This window comes from Halichoeres trimaculatus, unplaced genomic scaffold (genome assembly GCF_033239565.1).
Source record: "Halichoeres trimaculatus isolate MK-OKI-2021-1 unplaced genomic scaffold, fHalTri1.1 fHalTri1_scaffold_3, whole genome shotgun sequence".
NCBI lineage: Eukaryota > Metazoa > Chordata > Actinopteri > Labriformes > Labridae > Halichoeres > Halichoeres trimaculatus.
Window position 1 is genome coordinate 25217297 of NW_027437181.1, and position 17682 is coordinate 25234978.

General features: G+C 40.7%; 1 protein-coding gene across 4 annotated transcripts in view; it reads right to left on the reverse strand.

Annotated features, from left to right (window-relative positions):
• The window catches only part of mdga1 (MAM domain containing glycosylphosphatidylinositol anchor 1), a 245642-nt gene that overhangs the window by 161797 nt on the left and 66163 nt on the right, over positions 1-17682 (reverse strand). For all 4 annotated transcript variants that reach the window (XM_074666081.1, XM_074666079.1, XM_074666082.1 and 1 more), the window contains one exon: positions 10668-10807. In XM_074666081.1, the coding sequence (XP_074522182.1) occupies positions 10668-10807 (140 nt within the window). The remainder of the gene's footprint in view (positions 1-10667; positions 10808-17682) is intronic.

The window sequence follows — 17682 nt, forward strand, 5'->3', positions numbered from 1 at the left end:
ATTGACATTAGCATTATTGACCTTTGGATTAAAAAGCTGATGTCGATATGCCCCAAATATTGGCCTTAATAATCGGCCTGGCCAACAATCGGTCTATCCCTAGTGGAAATCCAACACCACTGGGCTTTTGGATGACACAAAGAGTTAAAAAAAAAACTACATTTTGGATCAAACTGGAATAAAAAAAAAAATCACTGAAGTACTATGTTTGGGCTATGAGCTAAGCATACAGAAGCAGCCAACCAGACAGATGTCAGTTGGTAACCACTTCCAAAAACCAGCTGAGCACTATTTGGAGTGTAGATATAATCATGTACCTGTGAGTCCATTTAATTACTGGGCCTGCTAAATATGTGGCAATCGACAACAGGCTGGAGAACAGTCAGTATGTTGAATGAAGCTAATGAAATCAGACTATTAGTCAGCGTGAGCTCGGACTATAAAGATGTGTGTGAACAGCTTAGTCTGGGGGAAGGACTCAGTAAAGCCCGACTGTGACACCTCGATAATGTGACTGAAATCGGACTGCAGTTAGATTGGACAGGACTCAGCATGTCTCTGTGTGCCTCAGCGTTCAGCTCGAGGAAATTTCACCTGGGAAAAGAAGTAGATGACCACGATAAATGGGGTTGCTGCACTCAAACACAACAAAAACCTCTGTAGGGTTCAGAATGAGTGTTGCATAATGAGTTATTCATAATCAACAAAATGGATTTTAGTATTTAATTAGATTTTAAAAAATCAATTTGTGACAACCCTGATTGAAGTTTGAATGTTTTTAAATGTTTCCAGTTTGTGTGTCTAATAAAATAAAATCCTTTAACAAGCAGTTTTGTTTCTTTGGACGCAAAGAAAATTTCCTTTCCCAAAAGCAGCTCCATCAGGGGGACTATCTGTTTGCGACTTGATGTATGGCTTGTTGTGGCAGGTCTGAAGTAAAAAGAGGAGAGAGGGGCAAGAAAACCTAAGCGAAATCGCGAAAGAAACAATTGGCGATCTTAGCGGGGAAGGGAATGAGGAAAAGCTCAGTTTCAAGAGAGGAACAAGACAAGGATAAAAGAAGCCCAGAGAGAACAAAGACACGCAAAGAGACTTTGGTGAAGGAAAGGAAGAGTAAGAAAGACTGAGGAACAGAAAGAGACCGTTTGAGGAGAACAGACTGTAACAGAAAAGATGAAAGAAGAGACACATAGACAAAGAAGAAGAGAAAGAAAGTGAAATGATTAGATTTCTCCCTCTCCTCTATGGATCAGGGTGAGAGCTCTCTTTTCAATCCAATCAAGCTCCAGCAAAGGTAAACAATCAGTCTTGATAAAGGATTGGATAAATCCTCAATCAGACTCATTCGCAGTAAAGCAGATATTTATTGGTTTGGCCTCACATGGCCAAATTGGATCCTCCTTCTTTTGACAAAGGCGAGGACTGAGAGAATAGGACTGAAAGTCTACATCATCTCAGTTCGAGCTGCTGTGGATTAAGGTTTTGGAACAAAATGGCCTTTGCATAAAAAACTGATACACAGTAAAAAAAGTTCTTTCCTGGTAATACATGTAGACTGAAAGTGCTGAAAAAATCCATCGCCAATCAGAACTCATACATCATATTCTTATGATCTTAAATGAAGCCATCAAAATGTGGGCCACGAGCCACTCTCTCCCAAAGCTTGAAAACCAGAGACAGATAAAAGACCCTGAACTACTATGAAACAGCTAAAGGAATTAAAAAAATATGGGGCTCTAATGTTTTTAAAGACTCACTGTAGTCCACTCTGTAGTGGGTGTGTTTATCAGCAAATGAATTCAAATGTTGTCGGAACAAATTTGTGTAGTGCATTGTTTCTCAAAGGGCTGAAAACAGAGAGCATTATGAGGACATTTACGCTAAACTGGAGTACATCAATAAATAATCACACAGCAGCCAGAAACTCCAATATTTTGTGTGTCTGCTGAAAGCTGGGGGCGAACACAAACTTCAGAGTGAGGATTTTTTTTCTTCCAGATAAAGAAGACATGGTTCACTTTATAAGCAGCTCAACTGTTGTGTTTCTTTTTGTGGTGAATTTAGTGCATGTTTAGTGAGTCTTTGTGTAATAATTCTATGAGTGCATGAGGAGTCCACTTCAAAAAATAATCAAACTGTCACAACTACTCTTACCCAGCTTTTTCTTTAAGAGTGAATTCTGCATGCTGCACTTGAGGAATCTTGTGGTCAGAGCCCTGCAATACCGCAGAGTTGTTAAGTATGTATTTGACATCCATGCAAGTTGTGGCAGTTTCTTGGTGATCTATTTCTTGAATATTATGCATGTGATAGATACAGAGATGAAGCAGTTTTTCAGACTGTATCCGTTTTCCATCAAAGATAATGTGTTAGGATCATAAACTGTATAAAACATGGACAAAGCATCCACAACGTAACCCATCTCTTCCTGAAACCATGGAATGAAAGCTGTGCCTCTGATTGGAAAACCAAACAATCCTAATAACTTCTAAACCACAGAGATAGAAAAAAATCACTCACTGTACAGTGTGTGCCGGTAGTGAAATCAGCGTTTCAGACCCAAGCTATTTCTTGAACCAGGCTGTAAATATGCTTTTTATGCTGTAAAAGTCCGTTTTTATGGCTGTGTGTATACGTGACTTCCGGTCTTTCTGCAGCCAGACTCAAGCGGATTCTCGACAGTTAAGGTGTTTAATGACATCCACCTGAACACGGACAGTGGCAGAGTTTCAGTAGTCGTGCTGCTTGATCTCAGTGCTGCTTTTGATACAGTACACCATGAAATACTGTTAAACCGACTGGAAAAGTAGGTGGGACTTTCTGGCACAGCACTCAATTGGTTTAAATCTTATCTAAAGGACAGAGACTGTTTTGTGTCTATAGGTAACTGTACATCTGAGTGGACAAAAATAACATGTGGAGTCCCCCAAGGATCCATCCTGGGGCTTCTTCTGTATAACATCTATATGCTCCCACTGGCTCAGATTATAAAAAACAACAAAGTCAGCCACCATAACTATGCTGACGACACACAGTTATACATTTCAGTGTCACCAGGTGATCATAGCAGCATACAGGCTCTGGGTAAATGTATTGAACAGCCCACTATCACTTAAAGAATGTGTCAAAGATTAAAAGGCTGATGTGTCAGCAGGACCTGGAAAAACTGGTCCATGATTTTATCTTCAGTAGGCTTGAATGCTGTAACAGCATCTTTACAGGTCTCCCTAAAAAATCAGTCAGACAGCTGCAGCTGGTTCAGTACGATGCTACTCGAGTCCTCACGAAGACCAAGAAGGTTGAAGACCCACCTTTTTACAGCTGCCTTTTATTAGACCATTTTAATAATTCATTTTAATATCTTCTCTTTAACTCTGCACTGCCACTCTTATCTTAAAATCTGTTTTAAAAAATGTTATAAAATCTTTTTTTTTTTCCTTTAATCAAATTTTGTTGTATCTTTTTATTTTTATCTGCTTTTTAATTGAACTTTAATTGTTTTCTTTTAATTAGTTCTGTTTGTAAAGCTCTTTGAATCGCCATACTGAAATGTGCTAAATAACTTGCCTTGCCTTCTTAACACAGCTTCACTTCTGTCTTTATCTAATTCACTGTTGCTGCTGCACACAGGACTTGTGCATATAGGAGGGTTTTTGTTGAACTTAAGCTTTGCTCAGAGTGAGGATGGCAGGGTAGGCTGACCAGGAATGGATGGTGACAAGAGAATTAGGCCGATTGGTAGCTCTATAGCAGAAATATACAAACCGTTAAATCATTTTGAAACGTGTTCCAGTGTATCGAAAAATCGATACATTACACAGTTCAACTACAACGCCAAAAGAAAACCTAAAGTTAAACCTAATCAGAACTCTCCCCATTAGCTTTTCTTGACTGTTTAATTCTCTTAACTTTTAGTGTTGCAAATAGAAAGAGAAATATAATGAGGTTGTGTTGGCTTTCATTTTTACACAAAATGATACAATTCCAAAACAATACACAAGTTAGAACAACTTTGTGCAGGACAACAGTCTGTGTTTTTTGTGGGGAAAAGAAGGTATGGAAATCTGTAAGGATGGCTAAAGGAGAGCTGGGGCTTCAGGGATCAGATTATCAATATAGCTGATGGAGCAGGGGAAACTCAGTAAGCCCAATGGGGCCAGCTGCAGAATGCTGCAGTGTGCTGCTCCAGCACAACACACTGGGACAGAGGTCACTGTTTACTTCTGTTTAACTCTAATCCAGTCTCTGCTCACAGGCAGAGGACGTGGAGCTCATCTGACAACCCTGCTTTCTGTGGGTCACTTTTTCTCAGCCCAGTTTTGGCAAATTTTGACATTTGGTGCCTTTTTGAGTTTAGCACAGGGTGATGGGAAAATTGGTTGGACAGATAGAGGATGACAAGTGACAAAGGTCAAGCAGTCAAAACCTTTTGGTGAGCAAGCAGCAGCCTCTACAGTTTCATAAAAATTAACTCATAGGGCTTTATTTAATGCTATCACAAACATATGTTTTGTGCTTCTCCAACATGGACATGATGGTAATGCATTAAAAGGGGCAGGCAGAGATAAACACACAAACCTACACAGGCATGATTATCTGGACTCCAGATTGATCTTCCCTCTCTATCACACTAAGAATCAACACATTTTGTTTTTCATTCTTCACCCCTGTGATTCCACCATAATCTTTCATCACTCAATTTCTCATTTATTGTCCTTACATGGCTTCTCTGTGTTGTTATCGTCTGATCTTTGTCTCTTCCTATCTCTCTGTCTGCATGTGGATGGGTGTACAAATGCCACCTCTATCTGACGGCCTTCTCCTGTACAGGTTCCTCTCACTGAGACACACAGTTGTCAATATGTGCTGAACTCTCATGTTGTTTTTTGCATCTTTTTAACACATGTGGAGACAGGAAAATTATTGTTTTATTGACAGGTATAGTTTCTAGTCTTTGACCTTTGATAGTGTTGGTGCTGATGTAGTTTAGATGTAAACTAAAATCAAAAAGTGTAAGTTTAAGGGTTTGTCACTCTGGGAATAGAGAACAGAAAATGTTATGAGGCATTCTGCTTTCAGGGTTAGCATCTCCTTATTGTAACTGTGTTTTCATCCTTTCACAATGAGCACAAACAAAGATACTTGTGTGCAAAGACCGGCATGATGTTTTTCAGCTCAGTGCATTTTGCTCTTATCTTTTTTTTGTCCAACTGAGGAGATGTGGCATTGAGTCTTTGAGTCTGGCTTTTTTCCTATTTACAACAGTTTCCTCTCATAAGCATCCAAATGCAGCTCAGCCAGTTTCAGAAGAAAGAAACTTCAACCCAAGGTGGCTCCAGTCCATCTCCTCATGGAGGAAGTAACAAGCTTCACCATGTTTTACAACTCCAGGATGAGCTTCCATGCATGTTGTTGTCAAGCACCTGTTGTTTCTGACCTGTTCACGCCTTGCTCATCAAGATTAATCGTTGATTTATTTATGTTAACAACAAAGAATTTTATTTTTTAAGATGAACTAAATCAAATGTAAATGTTTCAATGTCTGAATTCCTGTCTTGCTCAAAATTGCAAATCTGCTGCACAGGCCTTCGAAATGCTGAAGCTCCAACTTAGCAGATCCACGGCACATGGAGCCAGTGGAAGCACGCGGATTGACAGACCGAACATGCATCTGATGGAAGTTCCTGGAAATAGTGGGTGGCTTTTTGGGCTGATGTTCCTTGGGCTGTTGTTGTAGGATTCAACTTTTTTTTTTCCTTCAACTGCAAATTTCGCCCCAGATGAATGATGCATGATGGCTCATTTTAATGCACAGAAACAGCACCAGTGCACAGAGACACCATTTGTTATCGCTACATGCATGTGTTTTTATGAATTGGACATATTTTTTGTCTGATTTGAAGGCGCAGCCCTGTTGGCTATGCCTGCCTTTTGCAGCAGCTCTCTCTTCTTTGTCTGTTTTTTTGTAATTTTTTCATCTCTTTTTTGTAATCTTTGTATTTGGAGTGGATCATTACTTTGTATGGCTCATTTGTTGGTCATTGAAACCAAACTTTTTGCGGCTTAAGCAACATTTTTACTACTTTTTCTCCTGTGTTTGCCTGGAGATCCTACATGTAACCATGGCCACATTGTTTACACGTGAACTCAGCTGTTAGCAGCCTGTAGCATGTCAATGCTAACTGGTGCAAGGCCTGATGTCTTCCCACAAGGTGAGGAGAAGGAGGTGAGGACAAAATGCTGGTTCTCAGGTGTGAGCTAAGAAGTGATGACATGGACCTGTCCTTCCATCCATCGTTATTGGGAACATAAGATCTATCTCCAATAAGATGGACGAGCTAGCCGTGCTAACCCAGCAACAGAGGGAATACCAGAGGGCAGAGAAGCATCATACTATTCACAGACATGGCTAACAGAGCTAACATCAGACACCAACGCCACATTGGAAGAGCTTCACCTGCTGTGAGCAGACAGGATTCAGGAGACAGAGATGGAGCATGACTGAAGAAGCTCAGTCCTGGACCCTGTGGAGGTGGAGGCTGGCTGAACTGGAGAATGATGGACAAGCTGTCATCATCTATTTTCTTGTGGACCTTTTGCACTTTCTATACACTTTCTTACTTTTGTTTTCTTGATTGCTGCTGTGACTTCAATTCCAATGTACTTCTTACAATGATAATAAAGTTCTATTCTATTCTATTCAGTTCTATTTAATTCTATTGTATTCTAAAGGATTACCCAGTTCAAAAGATGTGCAAACCCTTAATGCATCAGGCCCTCACAGTCTTCATCACCTTGATGGTATATTATCTCTTCATCATTATGTGGCAAAGAATTAAATTTTTAGGTGTAAAGAAATGTAGTGATCACTTCAAAACCTGAAAACCTGAGTGATGGTTAACAGACGTGTGTATTCAGGAACATCTGACTTGAAAATTAAAACACAAACCATTCAGTAGACTTACACTTTTTATAATTTGGGTTGATGAAGTTAGACAAAGGGTTGAAGAAAAACTCACTAGGTTGTAATGCATGATGAATGTACATGATTCTTTCCACTGATTTACCCTGACTGTGTTTACTGTTTGCTTTAAATAAGTTTATCTTTATTCTCTTTAAGACAAACTTTTATGGGGAAGTACCAGAAACCTTTCTTTAATTGTGAAACAATTTTGAGCTGACCTTTACACACACTTTGCTGATTTAATCAAGATATGTTATTTCAATCTCGGTTTTCAATCTGAGGGCATAAAGCTTCTGAAATGTTCCACTGCTAAGATTCTGCAGCCCAATGTTTGGCTTGTTCTTTATCTGCCTCCTTTAATGTGTGTCTACACACAAATTTTCACACAAACACACACACACAGTCACTCAACCGATGTCTTTTTGCCAGGGGCAGTGGAAGTCTTGTTTGTGTTCGCATTATATACATTTTACATTCTGACAATGTGGCCAACGTGATCATTATTCAAAATAGACTTCCACCTCCGGCCCACAGAACAAGCAATCACTGACGCAATTTCCTCCATCTTTGAACTGCTCCAGGGAATGAACTTGGGCAGTGTGTGTTTTTCAGAGAACATTTTTATAATGATTATTATTCCTACCCTGTTGAAAATATGTTTTTATTAAAAGTCAGTCTGCATTTGTTTCAGAGAACTCGGCCTGAAAATCAAGTGTGTTTATCTGTGTGTGTGTGTGTGCCACACAGGAAAGGAGGAAAAGGATTAGAGACAGAAAGAGATTCAAAAAGAAGACAGTAAACTGATCAGATCTAAAAGTAATGAAAGCCACCGTTAGTGTGGGCAGGTCAACTGTTCTATTTGTATTTAGATATTAGAGCAACATGTCAATGGTTAGTTTGCGTCTCCAGAGTCACGCAAACATATGCCACACAAGCATGAGCACACAGACTGGATACACACTTAGACACAAACTGAAGACAACAAGGCCTGGACATGGGTCCTGTTTTATTCATGATGATGTGATGCCAGTGGACACGCACCCGTGAGGAACACTGCTTTTCTCACCTCACACACTCCCACTCATATATACACAAAACACACAATCCCAAGGCAGTCACCTCAGTTTATTCTGCATCTGTCTACGTCAGAACACACACACACACACACACACACACTCACAGAGAAAGCAAAAGAGAGACAGAATCTGGTCCAAAACTGTTTTGCTGGAGTTCATCTAAGGAAACCAGATGTGTCTACTGTTGGCAGAGTCTGCTGCTTCATGTTTGTGTACCTAAATACTGTCATATATAAAACATGTCTTTGTAAAATAACAGAGGCTGTGGTCGCTGTGACCCAATTATGGGGCTGTACACCAAATACAGTATGTGTTACCCAGGCTGAGCTGTTGTGTAAGAGCATTTGTTCTTCTTCACTTGTTGCTGTGTGGCCAAAGAAAACTGAGGGACCTTAAGTGGCATAGTAGACTGGAGAGATGGGTTAATATAAATGGAAAAGTTTACTAAATGGCACGCAAATGATCCTCTTTCTTGTTAGTGCTCTAGCTGAACAGGAATCATCTAAAGAGCCAAACTGTAATTTGTTTGTATGCTACAGTTCTGCAGCAGGCGGAGCATGTTTGGCCACAAGCTATTTAGAGAATAAAACCAATGACCTTTAAGTCAGAGGTAATTCCACCAAGTCCAGAGCTTATCTGCAACATAATGTGTAAGATGTTTCTCTTAAATTTTCTGAATGTGCCACTAATAACACAGAGGACACCAGTAAGAGCCGACAGTTATCAGTGCCAGCTGGAGAACACTGAATCAGGCTGTGTGTTCCCACTTTGTCACACTATCTCCCCTTTGATACACCTTACAGTAGCACCAAGTAACACAGTGACACTATAACCATGAGGCGCAGATACATCACAATATCTACACTACTGATAGCAGCTCATGTTTGTGATTGATGCCAATCAAAGGATGTGTCCATGTCCTAGACGGCATGTTGACGACACACTTACTTTGTGAGCAATGTTTTTGCTAGACTGAAGAGGGTTTTCATGCATTATAACTACATCAACAGCGTGATGACACCTTGGGCTGTTCTGTATATGTGCTGGTAAATTTGGACTCTCAAAGAAAGACTGCAGTATAAACCTGAGTTTACACGACAATGTTTCATCTGAAAAAGCTAAAATGCAGTGAAAAAAAAACGGGGTTTACACAGAAACACGGAGGGACTGAAAAAAACTGTAGTAAGCATGCCAGGCCTGTAGGTGGTGCTATAACAGTCTTGTCCAGAAGCCGCTTTTGGGAGATCTCCACCGAAGTAGAGTTGAGCCGGTTATCTGGTGTATTGGTGAATACTAAGTTAAAAAGTGGAGGAACAGATGCACATTTTGTTGAAAGACAGTCAGCAGATTCAGCAGCACAAGCACAACAGGGTAGTTTGCAACAATTGTAACAATGGTACTGTTGTCCCGTTGAGCGCTCGCGCAAAGCTGAGGATGACGTCAGCGTTTCCAATGAGGACACTGGCTTACTGTCTACACAGAAACAGTGTTGGCAGCATTTCAGGTTGAAACGTAACAAAATTTTTGCGTTTCACCTTAAAACCATTGTCGTGTAAACAGCCCCTGAATACAAGGTTATAGAAGACAGAAGCCGCATTTCCTAAAGACTATTCTTAAATGAATAAATTAATGATTTAATAATCAAAATAGTCTTGATTATTTTGCACAGGCTGCAAATGAAGCAGGAAATTTGATAGAGAAGATACAGAACTTTTAGATCCCCCCCTTCAGACTGGCTGCAGTATTGATCATAATGTCTGCCTGTTTCCTGGGACAAAGGTCAATCTTTAAAATCTAAATACAATGCCAAGATTTTTTTTCTAAAACATACATTTCTGTCAATACAGCATATTTTTAGTTGGCTGATTTGCTGTTACTTTTTTTATCCCTCAGGGTGAGCTAAGGGTGGATGCTGGGATGATGGAGTAGCTGGAAGTTCCAGTGCAGCAGCGGTGTGTGTCAACAGTGGCAATAGCAACACAGAGCAGTCTAGAAATCTTGCAGCTTAGGCGGTAAAAACAGGGGGATATTTTTATCAGATGATTGCAGGAACAATGCATGTGTGAAATCAGTGAAGCTTGAGCCGCTTGGACTTGCTTTCAGGGATTTAATTCCATTTCGTTCATCAGGAAAAGGAAGAGAGCTGCCCTTAATCGTTGTTTACAGTCGAGTAATATCTAATTGATTTGTGGTCTTGATGCAGCAGACTGTAATAACAATATACAGACCATTGCACACCATTGAGGTACTAAACCACAGAGAAATTTTATTAATTTATCCCTAATTTATGTCAGACATTTTCTAAATACACTCAGAATAAAAACTATGATGTACTGAAACAGGGGTGTAATATAGCCAAGTATTGGAAAGCTTCATCCACCCGTCCATCCATCCATTCTTCACTATCTGAGTGATTACAGAGAGTGCAGCATGCTGGACTGCTGACAGAGCGAATAGAAAAACACTATTGTCAAAGTGTCCTTGAGCATGGAGTCTCTAAACCAACCTGCTCACTCAGTGAGTGTCACCCCAGATAGCAGGATCAGCATCAACATGTATGTAAAACAATCCGTCAACAAATCCTCTGACACACACACATCTGCTCAGCAGGTGTTTCAGGAGCTTACCTGTGGTCTCGGGTGTCCTTTAACAATACACTGAAGCACTAGTGTGTCTCCTTCTTTGATGGTGTAGATCCTCTCACTGATGTTATCATCCTTGACATTACACGCAGCACCTGAATGCACGATCTGGGCGTTGGCTGGGGCTGTAAACACATGGACCAACGTTCACACACATGCACAGACAGACATGAAGCCATGCGTACATACACATTTACACCCACACATACAAGGGAAGGAGGGGAGAAAACAAACGACAAATTTAGACACAACCTCACCACAAAAAGGTCACTGTCTTGTGGGCGCATATGTAATACCATTACTCACACCATGACTCAGAAAAATAAAAAAAACATTACTCCTGCATCTGTATGAACATAACCTCCTAAAGAATGCTTAAGTGTTTTATTTATAGGTGCATTATAAAAACGTTTCTAAAAGTCTACATAACCGTCTAATTGTAACATTTCAGTGTACTGATGCCCTGACCTGTGTATAAGGTCTGTTTCAATGGCACTAAAAACTGCTGTGTCCTTCTGATAAGACTCGTCACTACTCCACAACTCAATCCAGTGGCTCAAATGACTAATGATTAGTCCCATGTCATACCTCATTAATCAGGTATTGTGAATTATTTGGATAATGGTTTATTTATTTATACCACCACATATCATTACATAACTTTCTTTCCAGATGCCCCAAAGGTGGTGGATCATGTTGTTGACTTTGGTGGGCAATACATTATTACATTGTACCAATGTAACAATGTAATTCATTAAATTTTATTTGATTGTGATTTCCATCTCTGGTATTCACTCCAAAGCAGTACTTTTACTGTAGATAACACTTTTTTGAAATCACACAGCCCACAGAACAAAAGGTTGCCAAGTTCTTGAAGCAGTGTTTGGTATCAGTGTGCAGCTATGCCACAAAAACAAGTGAATGGCTAAACTTTAAAAAAAAAAATGCAAACACATTTGCAAGGGGGGCACAACATCACCAATGCCGTCAGTTACTATGATTAATTGACAATGGCTGATGCTCTGGCACACCAGTACATCAGGAAGGACATGCATAAGACCAAATTTATGTGTGGAATTTATTACAACTTGAAACTTCATTATTGGGTGACCCAGTGATCACAGTGTTTTGGAAAAACATACATACAAAAAAAAAAAAAGCCAGAAAATATGAGGACTTTACAGAGCTAATCTTTAAACTCAATCGTCAACAAACTTCAGTTCTGAACATGTAATGAAGGCCTGGTTATTGAAGGAATTTAAAGGGTCCCATTTTGTGCAAAAATCACTTTATTAAGTCTTTTAGTGAAAGTTGTGGGTCTTTGGCTTTCCTCCCAGCCCACAAAATGTGATATTTAATGACAAAACCTGTACTTAGTAGTGCTTGTGAATGTAAAATCCTGACCTAAAACGAGCTGTTTGGATTTTGGGGATTTGCCGACTTCAACGATTCCCTTTTTTGACCAATCAGGAGCAAGTCTGACCTGATTGGTCCACCAGAGCAGATACCCCCAAACCCCTCCCCGCCCACTCCTCTCCTCTACAGAGAGGAGTGGGCTTCGCTGTTTTTTAAACATTGTGCACTCGAAGCTCGGTAGTCATGGTTACAAGGCGCCACTCTCAGTGACACGGAAGAGCGGGGCGGTATCAGCGGTGGCTCATTTACATATGAAGGTCACGCCCACTAAATCAGAGCGTTCTGAACAGAGGGGCTATGAGAGCCTGGAAACAATGCTGCTGTGCTTGATTTATTGGCTTTTTGGACCAAAACATGTTACTACCATTTCATGAAGACATCAATGATCCATATTAAACTGCAGAAAAGGAGCATAATATGGGACCTTTAAAATATGTATGATTACTTTGTGTCCTCCATGTATAATCACAACCTCCAACATGGCAGAGAAAGAGAGAAGAAGAGGCCCAAACTTGGTTTCAGTGTGTTTTCAAGCAGGACAGTGAAAAAGTGAGCCTCTGAGGCTAAATATAGCTGGCATGCCCCAGCTGACAAACTAACAGGTACAATCCAAACTCTGTTTTTTTTGCTGGAGGAGAAAACACAGCTGATATCCCCCAAACATTTTCTCAATCTAACATTTTAAGCCTTCTGCTTTTACTTTCCTTACTGCAGGCTGAAGTCCGACTCTGCTTCCAGAGACGTTAAGTCACAGCTTCTGGCAAACATAATTATTGAGATCATTTTATGTAGTGAGTGTTGCGTCTTTGTTAATTATTATTTACTGCAGACTGCGATGTGAACAACTCACAGGTAGCTCCTGAAGTGACCCGCATGCTCAGTTGAACATAAATGACGTCTCACACAGAACAGTGTTTACGGAAACACACATTGCAGCAGCTGGTAGTCTCTCATTTACAGTCTTATGTCAAAAGCAGTGTGTGCAGCCAGAAAATTGTAAGCAGGTTATGTTTAAAAGGAGGAAGAGGAGAAAGGATTTTAATTTTTAACCTCTGTTTTTGTCTGCTCCAGAGCGACGTCGCAGTCGCATTAAAAATCTGGTATGAGTCTAATCCAAGACCACATTTTGAAAGTGGCCTGAATCTGACTCAAAGGTGTCGGATTCAACATGACCTGTGCTCTTCACACTGTCAGAAACAAAGCACCAAAAAAAAAAAAAAAAAAGAAAAAGAAAAACAGCTTCAGGTCACTTTTAACTGCAGTGTGATCAAAGCTTTAGCCTGACCTAAGACATACTCAGATAATCAAATTTATGTCTGCATTAAAAAATTTGAAAAACTAAATCTGACACATTTTATTCTAGCATCGTTGGAGTATAACTATTTCCAAATTTGTCAGCAAAAGCTCTGTATTCCACTTCTGTTTGCTACACTGAAGTTACGACAAGCTGTGCCAGCACCCGCTGAATTCTGAGATGACAGGTGCATGATGGGAGATCTCTGCAGTGGCGACAACTGCAATATCTGAGTGTGCACAGCGCTGACCCATGAGGAGGCCTGGCTTGCGTGCGAGCACCCTCAGATGGCTTCACCTCCTCTGTGATGAAGGCAGACAGAAGGGAGGAGGGGAAGGACCCAGACAGAGCGGGAGACGCAGCGGGTGAGGAGGAAAAGACCAGAGAGGAGTGTGAAACCCCAGAGAGAGGATGGGAGGGGTGTACAATAATGTGATTAGCATTGATTCACAGGGAGAGCAAATTTTCACTCTGCTCTACAGCTGTTATCACAGAGCAGACAGAACGGAAGTGGGCGGCCTCTTCACCTTTGACTCCAGCTCAATGAGATCTAACGTCACTAAGACATGAGTCAAGATCACAGGAAAGAGAAGCTTTTCAACATCTCTACATGCTCACTTTAAGAGAAAAGGTGTTAATAACTTTAGTTACCTGCTGTAGTTTTCACAAATAGGTTTAATTTAATCATACTTTTGCTTCAACCTTTTTTTTTTTCTCTGAAGTAACAGCAAAGAAAAGGGAGACAAGAAAAGAGACTTCTGGTAAGACGCAGCATACAGGTTAAAATATATCTGCTCCAATGTCTGGTGGAATAATGCAACACAAAAGTATTTTATGGAAAGCATGTTGCCAAGAGAATATCACAAAAGAAGCTCTGAGATGTCTGGAAAATACAAGTTAATATCTGCACTGTGCTGTAGCTGACATTTGAACACAGTCAGCTCTCTTTTGTTTAGTCCTGATTCTCAGAAAGTGGCTGTTCTGAAAGAAAAAAAAAAAAAGATGAGCCAGGGTGTTTATGGAATGCTTCCCACAATGCCTAGCGCATGTGTGTGTGTGTGTGTGTGTATGGGAGTGTGAAACTTGGTGCAGTATAGTTTCAGTGTGTGCACTAAAGAAATGTGTGTAAATCCCTGTTTGACGCTGTTGATGCACAGTTGAGTATAAGATCATCAACAGAGCAGTCAATCATTCATTCTTTCCATTATCTCTTTAGCATAACAGAGCCGTTTTCTCTCAGAGCGCAAACCATTATTATTCATAAACACGCACAAAACACATGACCAAGAATCTGTGTCTCCAAACACATAAAGCTACACAAAAACACAACATCTACAGATTTAATACCTCCTCCTGCAGCAACTCCCTACATGTAAAACAGGCTTGTTGTTAAGTCCTCCCACCCTTCTCTATCTCATGTCTCGACCTCGCTGTATCTCTGTCTCTGCAACACAAGCTGGAAGGAGCTATGTGGGGAATAAGTTCAACAGTGTGAAACCCCAGACTACCTTCTGAAACTGTGAGTTGGAGTTCGACCTGAGCAATAACCCCTAAAGGGGAAAAAAAAGACTTAAACTTATCTAAGTTTTGAATTTTGCGTTGAATTTCAACCCTGGTACTTACACACATACATGAGGCAGAGCTGCCTTGTGTAATCACTGTCTTTGTCTGTTGGGCTCTCAGCACATCCAGAGGAGCAGCTGGAGGTTAAGTGCCTTGCAGAAGGGCACATTGAAAGCGGTTTATGTGCGACTGGAGATCATGTCTCATTTATGCTTGCTTCAGTCAGGTTTTACAGCTCATACTGACCAATGATCTTCCGGTAAGAGGCAAAGTGTAACCTCAAAGCTGCAGTTTCTCTTGTGCAAATCCCTGTCAATCAATGAAAATGTAACCACCAAAGGATAAAAGACACGTGGGGTAACAGAGCCGGGCTCCGGAGGTGGGCCGTGCTAACGCAGAAAGACAGAGAGCTGATATAAATGGTGAATAATTGTCTCTTTACAGCTTATTGGCGTGTCGACATTAGTTTGCCTCTCCAGAGAGGGAGGGAGGTCGGACAGAGCGGCTCCTCTGTCTGCTCTCGCCTCCGGCAGCTTGGCTGCTTCAACTGTCTGATCGACTAGAGGCTGAGAGAGAGGAGGAGGAAATAAAGGCAAGAGAGGAAGACAGAGGGAGGCAGGAGGGAGAAAGACTGTATGGGCAAAAGGGAGACAGAAAACAGAATAAAAATACAGAAACATGGAAGGAACAAAAAGAGAGGAGAGAGCAAAAGAAAGAAGTCAGAGAAAAAGTTAAATCTGAACAGGAAGGGCAGAAAAAATATGATGAAGATTGGGATGAGTTGAGAGATGAATTAATGTAATCAGGGATTTTTTAAATCGGAAAGAGATCACTGGGAGAGTTCTTGATGGGTATAATCACAAGACATGAAATGAAAGAGGATTTAGTGAACCAAAGAGGAGAGACTGGCAGGAGGGAGAGCAGAGGAAGGCTTCTCAACAGGAGATTGAGTCAAAAACAAAGCAAAGGGATGACGCAAACATGGACTGAGAGCTCAACCTGTTCAACTGCAGACACATTCCTCTTTTTCTCTTCGTCCTAAAAACACCACTGGCATTTCAACATACATTGCATCATCAACAAACAAACTGGGCAGTCCAGCTTCACATAAACAGACATTTAATTTCTGGGCAAAAATGGGAAATATTTACTGTAGCTGCACACTTCTGACAACTTTGAATGAATTCCACACAGTACAGTGTGTGTGTGACAACCACTTCTTGGTTTGAAACACAAAGTGTTGCCACAACTCTTTGATGAACTTGGCAAGGTTGTTCACATGAAGAAAACAGTGAGTGTTCTTCAATCAGACTTTCCCTTCTTATTTTTACAGGAAAATCAGTAAAGTGTCGTACAAGCAGGAGACAAAGTCAGGTATGGGCGGATAGGCAGGCTGGTAAAACCGCAACAAGAAATAGGAAGGAAACAAAGGCAACAGATAGTGCAATCCAACGAGGAAGAGAATAAGGAAGTATAACAAGGACGATTGGGGGGTGGAAGGGGAAAAAATGGAACATGTTCAATATATTTGCAGTGAGACTGATGTATGAGTGAGACAAGTTAGTAGGGTTGCAAGGAAGGTCAGAGCACTGATTGGCTGATTATCATAGGTAATAGGTACATCAGTGAGGGGGGAGAAGTAGAGCACCAGACTTGATGAAGATGGAATCTGACCTTAGAGGAGGAACTGGGGGTAAGACTGTGAGGTTTACAAAGTATTTTATGTCATGTCTCATTAGTTTGGTTAGGTTCCCTCCCATGTTTCTGTCATGTCCCCCCGTGTTTTGTCAGATTTTATTTTGTAGTACCAATCTCTCAGTGTTACCTCAAGCTTCACTTCCTGTCCTGGTGTCTACATGTCTTGTTGGTTGTGTGCTCCACCCCTAATTATAATTAATATAACTATTACCTTTTTTTTTGTACTCCAGTGTTGCTGTAACTTTCTGTTTAAAGATGCTATGAGGAGGATCTGTTCAAATTGCACTCCCTTGTCACCTTGTTGTCTGGCGTCTCACACACACTGTAGTAAACTACTTTTAGGGAGGCTTGTTTTTGTTTTGGAATTGAATGAAGATCTGATCCAAACAAAGTTTCTTTGTTCAAGATATTTTTTTCACTGGATACAATGTGCTGTGGTAAGGTATTTATCAGTACAGATGTGTAGTAAAGGGTTTGAAACGTAACATCAAACAAACGTTGTAGCAGCTGGCTATATGTTAGCCCGGTGCTCTGACATATCTGTAGGCTAACGTGACAACAAGTAAACACTGTCAGTTTGTAAGTTATTTGGTAGCCATTTATATCTAGCGCAGCTGGCAGTCCAGCGCTCTACGACATGTCCATAATGTGTAACCTTATTAAATCCTGGTTAGCTATGTCCTGCTAATTATCTACCACGCAGAGCTAACGTAACCTCACTCTTCATTTTATTGACGGACCACTGCAGAATAACTGCAGCATGTGGGTTGGAATGGAGATAATCACCTACAGTTTAGCCCCTGTGTTATAGAGTAATACACCCTGGGCTAAAGGCTTATTAGCCTTATTAAAGGCTTATTAGCCTTTAGCTTGGGCTGCATCACTCTCCGTTTAGCTTTCTTCTGCTCTTCTGTCTTTTTTCTGTCTGACAGTTAGACTCCTGTGTCCACCATCACTACAAAATTAATAATCAAATTTGTTTTTAGCAGAGAAAAACTCCGATCTCTCGTCACTACTCAACTTCATCAG